Here is a 14614-nt window from a genome sequence, read left to right on the forward strand (position 1 = left end):
AAATAATAACCAGGGAATTATTAGGAAGCTTTGGGAACAAAGCAGGATTCAGCTGATTGACGCTGGGTGCCTGTTAGTTGTGTATTGTTAAGAAATCAGCATACCACTTAGATCCTGACTTAACTGAATCCAGCCATGGACCTTCTCCCTCCAGCCTAGGTTATTATTGTGTCTATGACATCCCTAAAGCTCAGCCATGGCTCTGGGTTTCACCATGGTCCTGGCAGAGGATACAGCTCTATGGACTGAGGTAATGCACACAGTGGAGTATTTTGGGGTGGTTTAGGTTTGCAATGTTTGCCCATCACCAATCAGCTCTCTGTGAAGGAACGCAACAGGAGAGACATCAGGGCAGGCAATGCCATTGCTCCTGGCTGCCATGGGCTGCCACATTGGAGGTCTGAAGGCTGCTGAGCAACACCACAGCTCCTGTGCTCTGTTGTGATCAGGCTGCCATGGAGATCATGGCTTCTATTGCTGCCAACAGGGAGCTCAAAAGCAAAGGTGCGGAGCAGTGGATGGGGATTCCTTGATAGTTTCTGCCCTTTGCTGGGCATTAATCACTATCACGTCTTAAAACTCTTTCAAACTGTTTGCAGAAAACCCCTCAATGTTGTTCATACTTAACCAAAACCATAGCATCTCCCCCAGTACATCCATTCTATCTGGTCCTAAACTTACAACAATTAAGATCATTTTATTTTTTGAGCTTCCTCAAAGCCTCCTTCACCTCCTTATTCCTCAGGCTGTAGATCAAGGGGTTCAACATGGGAGTCACCACGGTGTAGAGCACCACAGCCCATTTGTCTGCTGCTCTTGAGCTGTCTGAGCTGTGGAATAAATACATAAAAAAACATGCCCCATAGAAGATGCTGACAGTGGTGAGGTGGGAGGTGCAGGTGGAGAAGGCTTTGCGCTTGCCCTTGGCTGAATTGATGCTCAGGATGGTGGCGATGATGGCCACGTAGGAGAGCAGGATAACCAGAATGCTGGACACACCAAAGAGAGATGCTGCAGTGGTCAGGATGATGTGACTGAGGGTGGTGTCAGAGGTGGAGAGTGAGATGAGGGGGGAAATGTCACAGAAGAAGAGGTTGATGACGCTGGAGCTGCAGAAGGACAGGGTGGACATGCTGATGGTCTGTCCCACACCATTGGTCAGCCCCACGAGGTATGAGCCAGTCACCAGCTGGAAACAGCACTTAGGGGACATGACAAGGGGGTACAGCAGGGGATGGCAAATGGCCACATAACGGTCATAGGCCATTGCAGCCAGCAGGAAGCATTCAGATACCACAAAGATATCAAAGAGAAACACCTGAGCCACGCAGCCAGCAGAAGCAATGCTCTTCTTCTCCAACATCAAGTCAACCAACATCCTGGGGGTGATGATGGTGGAAGAACAGAGGTCTACAAAGGCCAGGTTGCCCAGGAAATAATACATGGGGGAGTGGAGGAGGTGGCTGGCCCTGATTAAGATGATGATGCCCAGGTTGCCCACAATGGTGACAAGGTAGGTGAGCAGGAAAAGCAGGAACAAGTAGACCTGAGTCACCGGGTCCTCTGTGAACCCTGCTAGGTTGAACTCGGTCACTTGGGTGCAATTGCTTTGTGCCATGGGCTGGATGGTGCTTTCTGTGTGAGCTCCTGGCTGGAGGTTTCTTCTCCAAGAGGCAGGGATGTCCCAGGTGGAAAAGCCTCTGTGTGGTGGGAGCTGCTCAGAGACAGTCCTGCAGGATGGAAAGGGAGACTTCAGGCACAGATCAATGAGGAACAGGTTGGTGAAAGTCGTGTGCCAGCACAGGTAGAACAAAGGGGTGCTCAAGCAGTTGAACACCATGGCACAACGTGGTGTGTGCTCCTCTGGCTCACTTCTGGATGTTGAGCAATGACCACTCTGGAAAGCAGTGGGGAGGTTCCACTCACCCGAGTAGCTTTACCTTAGTGCTGCACTTCATCGCCTGCATTAGTGCTGAGCCTGGGGCCTGGAGACCATCCGGCTCAACCTGGAACACAGAGAAATGTGGTGCTTTCACAGTGCAGAGCTGATCCCTCATCCTCTTGTGGGCATTTCCCAACCACTTGCTTCTTCCCTCTCTGCTTGAGTTTCTTTATGACTTGAATGAATTCCTGACCTATACAAAGTGCAGGTTGGACAGGGCAACCTGCTCTAGTGGAAGGTGTCCCTGACCATCACAGGGGCTTGGAGCTGGGTGAGATTTAAGGTCTCTTCGAACAGAAATCATACTATGCTCCTGTGCAATCTTACACAGTGGTTAATATCAGTTTCCCCTCCCTCCTGGCACACTCTGTCAGATCTAAAACCTTTTCATGGTTCTTTAACCTGTTCCTTGAGTCTCCAATAGAAATGGGCAAACCCCAGAGCTCAGCAAACTCTTCTTGAACACATATTTTGGGGGAAAAAAGTAATCTTTTGGAGCTGCCTCATCTCAGCAATGGGGAGCACCCTGAATGTCCTGTACAGGAAAGCCTGAAGTGCTCATCCAGGAAACATCTGAGGTCACTGAGAAGAGGAAGCCTCCTGAGGGTGTTCTCCACCAGGGTGATCTCCAAACCTGCCTTCTCAGCAGCAGCGTGGGGAGCACACAGCACAAGCAGCTCCCTGGGAAGCCCAGAGCATCATCAAGAAACCCAGGACCCTGCAGTCAGGCAGGAGATGAAGACAGAAGCTGCTGCTTGTTGGCAAGAGAGAACCACAGGAGAATGATGGGCTGGAAGATGCTGCCCCTCACTTACATCTCAGCTCTGTCTCTGCTGCCCTCCTCATGCTCTCGGAGATGGATGTGAAGATGAATGTGCCTGGAGCTGTGCAGGGAGCCTGGGAATGAACCAGCATCAGCAAACCCCCTTTCTATTTCAAGTGATGTGGGGATGTGGGACTGTGAATCTCTTTGTGCCCCAGGAGGTGACAAAGCCCAAAGCAGGTCATTATCTCTTCTCTGTGCTGCTTGGTTTGGAGAAGAAATGTACCCAGAGGAGATGATCTCAGCTTGAGCAAGAAACAGAGCTTTGGGCTCCCTTAGAGCAAAGCACAGAACAAGCCCACCTTTGACATCCACTTTTGGAGCATTTCTGAAGCAGTTACAGCTTCACAGGGGCCATGGTTGACATTATCATGGCAGGCAGCTGAGGGGAACCTCGCTAATGGGAGCTGGTACCAGGGTCCATCAGCAATCCCAGCACCACAGGCAATGAACCAGCTTTCCACCCATCTTCAATTCCTTGTACTCAAACCATAGCTCACAAGTTTGGCTGCAAAGGAGCCAACAGGAGATCGTGGTGACCTTGCTAACGACGAGGTAAATGCTGTCCACTACTTCTTGTCCATGTAAACATCAATGCTCACATCACCCAAGGCACTCAGGTTGCTCAGGCGTGACTTGGCCTTGGTACCTCCATGCTGGCTGCTCATGGTCACCCTCCTGTCCTTCCTCTGCCTGGACAGGGCTTCCTGGGGAATTTGGATCTTAACCTCAGTGGGCTTGAGGCAGCCCCAGTCCTTGTGCTCTCCCTGATGATGACATTCACCTTCTTCCACCCATCGTGCTGGAAGCACAAGAGACAAAGGAGAGCCTGAGGGAGCGGTGCCCAAAAGTGGAAGGAAGGAGACGGGGAGGAGCAGTGAGGAGTGTGGTAAAGGACTGAAATGGGCAGCAACAGGGAAAAGGGCCCTTCTGAAGGGTGCTTTAGGGTTGCCCTTGTCACTGGTGGCTCTGATGGATGCTCCCAAGCCTATCACAGAATCCCAGCCTTTGTGTTGGAAGGGACCTTAAAGCTCATCCAGCTCCAACCACTGCCACAGGCAGGGACCCCCTCCACTAAAGCAGCTTGCTCCAAGCCCCTGTGTCCAACCTGGCCTTGAACACTGCCAGTGGTGGAACAGCCACAGCTTCTCTGGGCACCCTGTGCCAGCACCTCAGCACCCTCCCAGGGAAGAGCTTCTGCCTAAGAGCTCATCTCAGTCTCCCCTTTGACAGGTTAAAGCCTTCATGGGGGTTGTGGGGAACCTCCTTCTACAGCCAAACATGAAAGGAAAGTGCATGTCACGCAGATTCCCACCAGAGATCATCCGGATCCCCTGGCAGTGCACACCAGGAGAAAACCCTCACAATTTGGGCACCATTTGGTTCCAACCGCTTCCAGAGCCACATCCTCCCCTTTCCTTCTCTCTCCAGTCGTAAAACCAGGCATAGGAGCCTCAGGACATGGTGCGATGCTGCAGATGAGGCCCCTCCATCCTCCTCCTGTTGTCAACTGTCCATCTCTCACCTCCTCATCTTCCTGTTCAATACCAGCCCCACAGCCACAGCCTGGCTGACAGTGGGAGATGAATGGGAGTGAGTCAGTCCTCCAGGGCATGGGATATGTGTATGAATGTGTAGGGATGTGATGGATACAGGGGAGATGTGAGGAGATGGTCCCTCCTTGCTTTGCATCAGTCCTGGTCCCAAATCCTCGCACTGCTCACACAGCCCCTGTGGCCACCCTGCAGGACATGGGGGGCAGAGGGTCTCCTCTGTGCTATGGTGGACATACGAAGGATTTAAGCACTGATCCCAAAGAAGTGAAAGCTGAGTCCCAGTTTGGATCCAGCTCCATGCAGAGCATGGGGGGATTTCAACCCTTGCCCAGTGCCTCCACTGGGGCAGAAGCCATCAGCATCCATATGAGAATGTCCCTTGTTTCCTGCAGAGCCCCAGCATCCTTCATCCTGCCCCGTGGTGTGCAGTGAGGTGCTGGAGTTTGCAGTTTGAAGGGGACTATGGAGCAGCCCCTTTGCTCTCTGCCCCCTCCAGCCTTTATCCCTGTGTCAGTGACCTCCCTGCACACGTCCCTTGTCCCCACGGCCATGGCTTCTCCCCATCCATCTCCTGCTGTCAGGCTGGGATTGAGCATGGAGATGGGAGGTGTGGGACAAGATGGTGAGGTTCCAGGTGGCAGCACAGAGACAGGACCAGCGTTTGGAATGGGTGCAAGGGGACAGGGGACCACATTGCACATTTCTCTTCCCTCTTCCAGAGCTGCAGAGGCTCTGCACGAGCAGCCACAACACTGTGGATGCTGCTGTGCTTTTTAATATGGCTGAGCTGGTGGTACCCAGAGGGGCTTTGACCAGGAGAGGGAGTCACAGCAACCCCTATGTCCCTTCAATCGGATGTGTGACATCACATCTTCCTTCCTTGTGATGAAACCAAGAGGAGAAGGAACATCAAACTTCATTTCAGTTCACAGTTACCATCTTTGAGGAAGAAATTAGCCACAATTATCCCAGGCTTCTTTTCCTCACGTAAAACACCAATCAGCTTTATTGAGTTATAGCCTTGGTCACTGATAAATATCTATTTTTCTTGCAAGATTCTTGACCTTGTCCCTCAGCTCCAATAAAATTCCTCACTCTTACCTGTGAGCTCTTTATTAATGCCTCTGGGGTGGGAGGGAAGAGGAAGTGTAGTTTTACATTTGCTTGCTGAAAAAGAGTCAGAGAAAAGGTTTCAAAAGATTCATTGCATTCGTTTGTGCCTTTCAAAGAGAAGAAGTTGGTGGGAATCAAGGTCTCAAGCTGCACCTTAAAATGTCAAGGGGAATCCCTCCCCAGGCTGCAGCTTCACAGGAGATTTCACTTCATGTAAGGAAGTGTAGAAAATGTAATACCTAGTGCAGATTGATGAACTGTGCTGAGACTACCCAGTGTTAAGGACAAACTGGGCATATCAAGTGGTCTTCCTATTCATTTTAAGTGGTGTTTTACACTCTTTTTAAGTGCCCTTTACTTAAATGGTGAGAGAAATGGAATTCCAGCTGGAGATAAGCACCCACAACCCATGTCCATGCCCAGCTCACACTAAAGCACACCAGGAAACACCAAGCGGTGGGTTGCACTTATAAATACAGCATGAGGCAAGTTTCCGTTGGTGAAAGACAATCCTGAACCCAGAATCAATGGTAACCGAGAGCTGCCTGGGTCAGAAAGAAGCAAAAAACCACTGGTGTGGGAAAATGTTTTTCCTTTACCTCTTGTGAGGGAGAATTAACTTCTATTTGGGAAGTACATGGGTCATGAACAGTGTCTTTTGTGTGCTCTGGAAAACAGCAGTGAGAGGTCTGTGGAAAAGTGACTTCTATCTGTGGTCAGTGAGGAAGCCAGAATTGATGTAATTACTTGCTGATGAGCTTGGCAGGACGGAGACTTTGGTATCAGAGAGCTTCTTGAAAACCTTCACCACACCTTGGTTTTTTGCTTCTTTCTTGCATATTGTAGCTGAGACATGTAGAATATATACAAATAGAATCATAGAGCCACAGAAAACCCAAGTTTCACCTCAAGAGATCATCTGGTCCAAGCTTTAATGGGAAAGGGAGCCTAGATGAGAAGTGTCACGTGTAAGGCTCATCGCTGCTTGATGAATTACCCCACTCTGGTGTTCTTATCCCCTCTTTGGTTTAAGAAAAATTCCAAAGCAGAGACAACTGCAATACATAAAGGTTTACCTAGACTTGGTGCTACATTGCTAAGGGAGGTCTGGATTGCTATAGTCTTGTGTGTGGTGGATCCAACTCAGGGGACTCCCAAGAGGAACCTCAGTCTAACGTACAGGGGAAGAATAGCTGTCAATTCCAGCAACAAGAAACAGGCTTGGGGTTCTGAAAACACATTTGATGACAAAAGCATCATTGCATGAGTCTGCTTCAATCTTTGCAGAGAAGGGATCTACAAAATTCAGAATCCCCTGGCTGTAGACACAAAATTCTCATATCAGGTAAATAACAGAGGTCCTGCCATAGAAGCCCAATATTATACTTGGTAAAACAGAATTAAATCTCTTAAATAGAGAAGGGGGACAAATGGGCAGAGGGTGGGATGAAGCCGCAGCTGAGGCTGCTCAGGGGGATAAAGGCCTATTAGTTCACCCTGGGACAATTCATCCCTGCCTAAAAATGCCCATTTCTCACCCTTGAATACAGTGGAAGCCCAGAGGCACCAGCTCAGCTGTTGGACATCTAGGCACTACATGTATATAACCCCACGGGGGCTGAAAAGCTGGGCTCTCAGGTGTGCACAGAGAGGAACAGCAGCAAATCCAGAGATGGGGTCATTTGTGCATCAGTTTCCATTTGAGGACCCTCTGCAAGATCTGAAATGTCTCTAAACCCATTCTCATTCTGTTGCCAATGTCAAAGTGAAACCTTTGCATGGTCCACAAGTATGTCAGAAGCATCATACAAGCTGCTCATCACTGCTGCCCTGTAGCTGTGCTCAGAGATGGCTCATTCATGCTATGTCTTTCAGATGCTCAAGCACCACAATGCCTTTCAGAGGTGATTTCACACCCTTTGCTTTCCCTTCTCTTTGTTTTCCTCTGGGAAAGCATGAGCAGCCCTAGAGTCTTCCTCCCAGGAGAGCACATGCAACTGTATTTACAGCCCCAGCAACACAAGCTGGGCTCTTGGAGTCTGGCAGGAGCTCCCCTCTCTTCACATCAGGTGCTTAACAGAGCTGATGCTGGCGCGTGGATGTTCTCTGCTGTGTTGAGGATAAACCCTTGGCTCCCATCCTTGATGGCACAGGGAAGGCACAAGAGGTAACACTAACACAAAGCAGAGCCTCGCCTGCATTGAGGCAGTGGGCTTGCTTCTGCATGTCCTCAGGTCGTCTTTTTTCTGTCTTGGTCAGAAAACAGCCTTACCAACGTGGGTTTTCTTTATAAGAAGAGGGAGCAATGTCTGATGCAGGTTGTGTTTCTTTTATACAGGCAGCTAAAGCAAGATGCACTGATTTATTCAAGACTTAAATGAGGATGAATCTTCTTCTGTTATAAAGAAATGAAACATTTCAGATTGTCAGCAGAATACAGTCACTAAGAAATCAGCCTTTGGAATCAACATGTTGTAATATCAATTCCATTTTAAAGGAAGCAACCTAATGCCTATGGGTTTAGGATGCTTCAGCATGCTGTAGCTCAGAAAGGTAGGTATCATGAATTTACCAGTGTGAGTGTTATCTATTGTGAATAAGCTCAAATAGTTTGATAAATGTGGTTTGGTGACTGAATGATAATCAAAAGCCAAGAGCAAATGTCCAGTGGTCATTCATCTGTAAGCTGTGATTTCACTGGGACTGGGACTTTCTCTTGCTCCACGCTTACGTGCGATCCTATGAGGTTCCTCTGAGGTGTCTTCTGACACAAATTTCCTTCAAACTGAAAGTGAATAAAGATCTGATTCTTTACTCAAACCTGAAAACACACGTGCTTGACTAAATCCAGAGTTTAATTTTTCCCAGCATAGAAAAACAAAACTGCCATTAACTGCTTCAGGAAACTCCTGGTACTTTTCTGAATACCTCATCTGAAAAACGTAAAATAGATACATTTTGGTTAGAAAATATATTGGAATATTTTAAAATGACACAGTTGAAATGGTCATTGATTGGAGTTAGATATGGTCCAAAAGCAAATCTCTGGTTTTGATCAATGTGATATTCTCTTGATTTTGCCTCAGCAGGTAACAACTGGTCATGGGAGGAAATCTCACACAGATTAAATTTATCCTTTTGGGAATTACAGACAGCCTATGTGCGCAGACCCCACTTTTTGCCTTGTTTCTATTGATTATGTTGTGACACTCATAGGGAATGTTGGAATTATCTTGGTTCGGGTGTCTCCCAGCCTCCACACCCCCATGTACTTCTTCCTCACCCATTTTGCGTTCGTTGACATCAGCTGTTCCACAGTCATCTCCCCCAGGATGCTGGCAAACCTGTTATCAGAGGACAAAACCATTTCTTTCACTGGCTGCATGATGCAGTTCCTCACCTTCGCTTTATTTGCTATTAGTGAGTGCCACCTCAACAACATGGAAGAGTTCTGTCATCGAGGACATGAGCAATTCACCTCAAATGAGAAAGCCTATGGGGCACTAAAATAATGGCATTTTCCCAATTATTTCCATGATTCGATGCAAGTTCTTCTACAGTTACTGCACAAAAGTCAATGACAGTATTGCATGAGAAATAGACTCCCCAAATCGCATCATCCTTCCTCTGAAGGAAACCAAGAGTAATGGAACCTCAAACTTGAATTCATTTCTCAGTCACTAGCTTGCATGAAGAAATTACCCTGAATTATCCCAGGCCTCTTTTCCTCACAGGAAACACCAATCAGCTTTATTCAGTTATAACTTTTGTCACTGATAAATATCTATTTTTCTTGCAAGATTCTTGACCTTTTCCCTCAGCTCCAATAAAATTCTTCACTCTTACCTGTGAGCTCCTTATTAAAGCTGCTGGGGTGGGAGGGAAGAGCAAGTGTAGTTTTACATTTGCTTGCTGAAAAAGAGTCACAGAAAAGGTTTCAAAAGATTCATTGCATTCGCTTGTGCCTTTCAAAGAGAAGAAGCTGGTCAGAATCAAGATCTCAAGCTCCAGCTTTGAATATCAAGGGGAATCCCTCCCCAGGCTGCAGCTTCACGATAGATTTCACTTTAAGGCAGAAACTGTGGACAATATCATTCATAATACAGGATGATGAATGGTGCTGAGGCTACCCAGTGTTAAGGACAATTTGGGCACATTAAGGGGTCATCCCATTCATTTTAAGGGGAGTTTTACATTCTTCTTAAGTGCCGTTTACTTAAATGGTGCGATCCATGGAATTCCATCACGAGACAAGCACCTACATTCCATGCCCATGTTTAACTCTTGCTAGTGCACACCAGGAAATACCAAATAGTGTATTTCATATAGGAGTTAAGACAGTGGCTTGTCGGGTGGTTATTGAGTCAGAGTCCCAGACCCGCAAGCAGTGTCATCTTTCATCGGCGGAGGAAGAATGCAATCAGACTCAATATGAGTGATAAGCAGACTTCGTTTATTGATTCAACTTGTCATCTTTTATACTCTTACAATGATTTACGCCTACTAGTCAGTTGCTGATAGGCTGCAAGCCTAAAGGTTACATTAATATACTTCTCCTACTTGTGGTTTACTTGCGGTTTAACGGCAGGCTAACATCCTTATTCCTGAGAGGGCACTTCCTCAAAGTTGCTTATCATACTTGTCCTCAACCGAACTTGACCTAGGGTTATTAGCGGTCGGTACTTTTCCACTGCCACGTCAATCTCGTAGCAGTAGAGATGTCAAGGCCGCTGAACCAGACTAGGCCGCAATCATCAAAACTGACTTTCTCGATACAGAGGGTCACTAGACCCACTGTGCCCTTTCTTTCTAAGCCATTCTTCAACAGTGGCTCATTTCCATAGATGAAAGACAATCCTGAACACAGAATCGATCCTAACCGAGAGCTGTCTGGGTCTCAGAGAAGCCAAAACACACCGACGGGGGAAAATATCTTTCCATTACCTGCTGTGAGTGGGAATTAACTGATGTTGTGAACTGAACATGAATGGTGAACAATCTCTTCTGTGTGCTCTGGCAAACAGCAGCAAGAGATGAGATGTTGTCTGTGGGAAAGTAGCTTCAACCTGTGCTCAGTGAAGGAGGCAGAACCGATATAATCAGATGCTAAAGAGCTTGGCAGCACAGAGACCTTTGATACCATAGAATCATAACATCATAGGATAGTTAGGGTTGGAAAGGACCTTAAGATCATCCAGTTCCAACCCCCCTGTCTTGGGCAGCAACACCTCCCACTAAACCATGGCACCCAAGGCTCTGTCCAACCTGGTCTTGAACACCGCCAGGGATGGAGCATTCACAATTTCCCTGGGCAGCCCATTCCAGTGCCTCACCACCCTTACAGGAAAGAGCTTCTTCCTTAGATCCAATCTAAACTTCCCCTGTTAAAGTTTTAACTCATTACCCCTTGTCCTATCACTACAGTCCCCAGTGAATAGTCCCTCTGAGTTTCAAATGATGAAGATACTTGTATTTTGAAACATGTTTCTTACATGTATTAAGCTATCAGTGAAACTTGATTGAAAGACATTTTCCTATGGTGTTGCCATGATTTGTCATCCTTAACTGATACTTACCTGGTAGTCACAGTGGTTCAGTCATTTTATATACTCAGATTTCATTACTTAATTAAATGACTTCATTTCAAAATGCACTAAAGACAAAAAACTGGGGTTGTTTTTCCTGATCTGTATTCCCTTAAATGTTTCAATCCATACTTTGCCCTAACAGGAGATTTTTAATTCAGTATTCCTGGTTTATCTCCAAACACTTTTGTTGTGACCATGTGGAAAGGTAACAGTGAAATGGGGTTTTGGTGAGGGGATGAATGTTTAAAGAAGTAATCATAAATGGAAGTAAGAGGTGGGAAAATGCTTATAGAAGGGAAGTAAAATAAGTCAGCAGCAGGATAAAGCAGCTGCAAACAGTCTTCAACCCTGCCCACTTCTTGCTGGCCTGAGTATCCTTGTAGTAGTAGCACTAGTACATTGTGATGTATCACACTGTCACAACGCCACAAATAGCTCAAGGAATGAGGCAGAAATGACAAAACATTTCTAACAAAGTTGAACTGCCCTTTCATGTACCTTTAATTGACTTAAAGGAACATTAAAGTTTGCTGCTGTTGTATCAATTGATGCACACAAAACCCTCAGTGAGCCTCAAGTAAAATTGTGAGTGTGACCACAGAAACCAGGTTTGGTGTTTGTACACTTGGCTTGTGCTGAAGTACACGTTGTGCTTCATACCTTTGGGTTGGAAGTGCATCTCCTCTGCCTCCATGGCTCTCTGGGTGCAGTTGCAGTGGTGATCTCCAGGCACAGAGTGATCAGTGGGAGAGATCAGGGGGGTTTCAGTTCAAACTATAAAAACCATTGCCATACGCAGGGAGATGAAGTGATTCATGTGCACATTTGACTTTGGTTACAGCACTTGGTGCTTCCAGCTACCTTAAACTATGGTTTAGGTGAAGCTCTAGACTTGCACAGTTCAAACGGCACAATAAATCCCAACCCCTGGCATCCCATTAAACACACTCCTAGGCTTCTTTCCCACCTCTGCCTCAGCAGAGATGACCCCCCTGCCCTTCCACATTAGCACTGAGGTTAATGAGCCTTGCACCATTAGCTGGGGTGCAGGACCCAGGTCCAAACCTCTTCCAGGCTCTGCTGGGAGTCTCTAATGATCCCCTTTTTGCTCAGCTAAGCTTTACTTCAGGGGTTTTATCCATGAGGACCAAAGGAGTAAATAAACCCAGGTGCTGTCCCCCTCTGGGACAGTGTCATCACCCGCTCTGGGCAAAAAGCTTCTTGCTGACGGAGCTGCTGCATTACTTGTGCTTGGCTCACTTCATCCATGAGCTGCCACTTCCCCCTCCGATAGCATTAGAGACACCTGAAGAATGAAGGAAAACAGATCATGGATCTTCTGCCTTAGGATAACGCACACACCGTGTGTGTAAATCCCAGAAAGCTGCATAAGGATGCTAGGTAAGGATCTGGCATGTAAGAATCTGGCAGGCAAGCAGGATCATAGGCTTCAAATGTAGAGCTAGATTAAAACCCACAGCTTTCAAGCTTCTAAATTTACTGATTTGGGGCAAAAAGCTCAACAAGAATATACCTGAGCTATGTGTTTTCCATAGGTCTGAGTTTCTAGGCATTATCTTCACACCCTATGTGTGTGTCACCATCTGATGGTGATAAAACCTTAGGGAAAGCATTCAAAAAGGCTGCTTTTCTGCCCCAGCCCTAAACTGAAGAGGACAAGAGCTGCACCACAGCATGCAGTGGCACAGAAATACCTGGGAATGACACACAGGGCACATTCCATGAGGAAACCTTCCAGGTTTTTCCTCTAAGAAGACTAAAAATGCACTGCAAAACCTCAAGCAACCTTCTGAAAGGTTATTCCTCAATGGCAGAAGGTTGGTGCTTTGTCCCAGCCATAGGGTTGGGTGGTCTGTTCTGGATTTCTGGGGATAAGGATGTTGGAGTGTTCTCAGAAGATGTTCATTTAAGGGAAGGTAAAAGCAGCTAGAAATAGAACCTAGAAATCTATATACAACATTTCTGGCTATTTCTGGTATGTTGGAAGCTCATAAATATGTAAAAAGTGCAAAATCTCACAGAGATATAAGTAACAATGTGGGGTTGCAGCAGGGAAGCGGAGAGCAGCCACCCCAGTGGGAAGCACTAAACCCAAACCTGAAGTGCTGGGACCATACAGAGATCATTTATTTGGGCATTTGCCTCCCCACCTCTTTTCCTCCCTCTATCTTGCTCTGGGGAGACCCCCCCGCTCCCCTGCAGTCCTGATCCAGCTCTGGGGCAACAGCACAAGAGGGACGTGGAGTTGATGGAGAGAGGCCAGAGGAGGCCATGGAGATGCTGCGAGGGCTGGAGCAGCTCTGCTCTGGAGCCAGGCTGAGAGAGCTGGGCTGGGTCAGCCTGGAGAAGAGAAGGCTCCTGAAGGGGAGACCTGAGAGCAGCTCCAGTGCCCGAAGGGGCTCCGGGAAACCTGGAGAGGGGCTTGGGACAAGGGCCTGTAGGGACAGGCCAAGGGGAATGGCTTTAACCTGCCCGAGGGGAGACTGAGATGAGCTCTTAGGCAGAAGCTCTTCCGTGGGAGGGTGCTGAGGCGCTGGCACAGGGTGCCCAGAGAAGCTGTGGCTGCCCCATCCCTGGCAGTGTTCAAGGCCAGGTTGGACACAGGGGCTTGGAGCAAGCTGCTCCAGTGGAAGGGGTTGGGGTTGGAGCTGGAGGAGCTTTAAGCTCCCTTCCAACCCAAACCAGTCTGGGATTCTATGATTTCCCTCAAATACTGCTAACAGCATTCCATTACCTACAGAACATGATGTCCAGTTCATTTCTTAGTCTCAGAGTTGTGAGGAGCAGCCTGCCAACCCCTTCCTGACCTTGAGTGGGGAAAACCATGGAAATAATACCTGAGCTGGAGCAGATAACAGAAGTTAAGTGCACTGGCTCTCTGTTAGACTCATCTGCCACACTGAGGGGAATAGTTCTCTCTGTGCTGGAACCTGAGTAGTAGTAGTAGTATTGATAGGACAAAGGGTAATGGGTTAAAACTTAAACAGGGGAAGTTTAGATTGGGTATAAGGAAGAAGTTCTTTACTGTGAGGGTGGTGAGGCACTGGAATGGGTTGCCCAGGGAGGTTGTGAATGCTCCATCCCTGGCAGTGTTCAAGGCCAGGTTGGACAGAGCCTTGGGTGACATGGTTTAGTGTGAGGTGTCTCTGCCCATGGCAGGGGGGTTGGAACTGGATGATCTTAAGGTCCTTTCAAACCCTAACTGTTCAACGATTCTACTGACAGCAATGTGCCAGCTCAGCCTATTTTGGCTGCCTAGGACAGGACTCTCTGCCCCACGCTGCCAGGGAAACCTCCTGAGACTTGAGTATCTCACTCAATGAGTTGTTGTGGGCAGCTGGGGATCCAGCAATGCTGTATCAGAGCTGGGGTGATGGATTCAGGGCTCCTGGGGCATCACACTCAGATGTTTTCAGTCTTTCTCATGGAGCAAATGGAATGCACAGTCCCTTTTTCTGCCTCCCTAATGAAATGTGATGACCAGTTTGCAAGTTCTTCACCTCTTCTCCAGTTTTCAAAGAACGGGTTTGGGTTTTTAAAAGAAAAGGTCTGATTTAGCCTCATGATTAAG

General features: G+C 47.5%; 2 protein-coding genes across 2 annotated transcripts in view; one reads left to right on the plus strand and one right to left on the minus strand.

Annotated features, from left to right (window-relative positions):
• LOC133280763 (olfactory receptor 14C36-like) overlaps window positions 1-14614 on the plus strand; it is a 377076-nt gene that overhangs the window by 241428 nt on the left and 121034 nt on the right. The window lies entirely within an intron of this gene.
• LOC133280731 (olfactory receptor 5G25-like) lies at window positions 698-1618 on the minus strand. The gene has a single exon (XM_061475666.1). It carries the CDS (start codon window positions 1616-1618, stop codon window positions 698-700), a length of 921 nt encoding a protein of 306 aa, XP_061331650.1.

This window comes from Pezoporus flaviventris, unplaced genomic scaffold, assembly GCF_033815535.1.
Source record: "Pezoporus flaviventris isolate CSIRO_AGI_PZ_B2104156 unplaced genomic scaffold, CSIRO_AGI_Pfla_v1 ptg000088l, whole genome shotgun sequence".
NCBI classification, from domain to species: domain Eukaryota; kingdom Metazoa; phylum Chordata; class Aves; order Psittaciformes; family Psittacidae; genus Pezoporus; species Pezoporus flaviventris.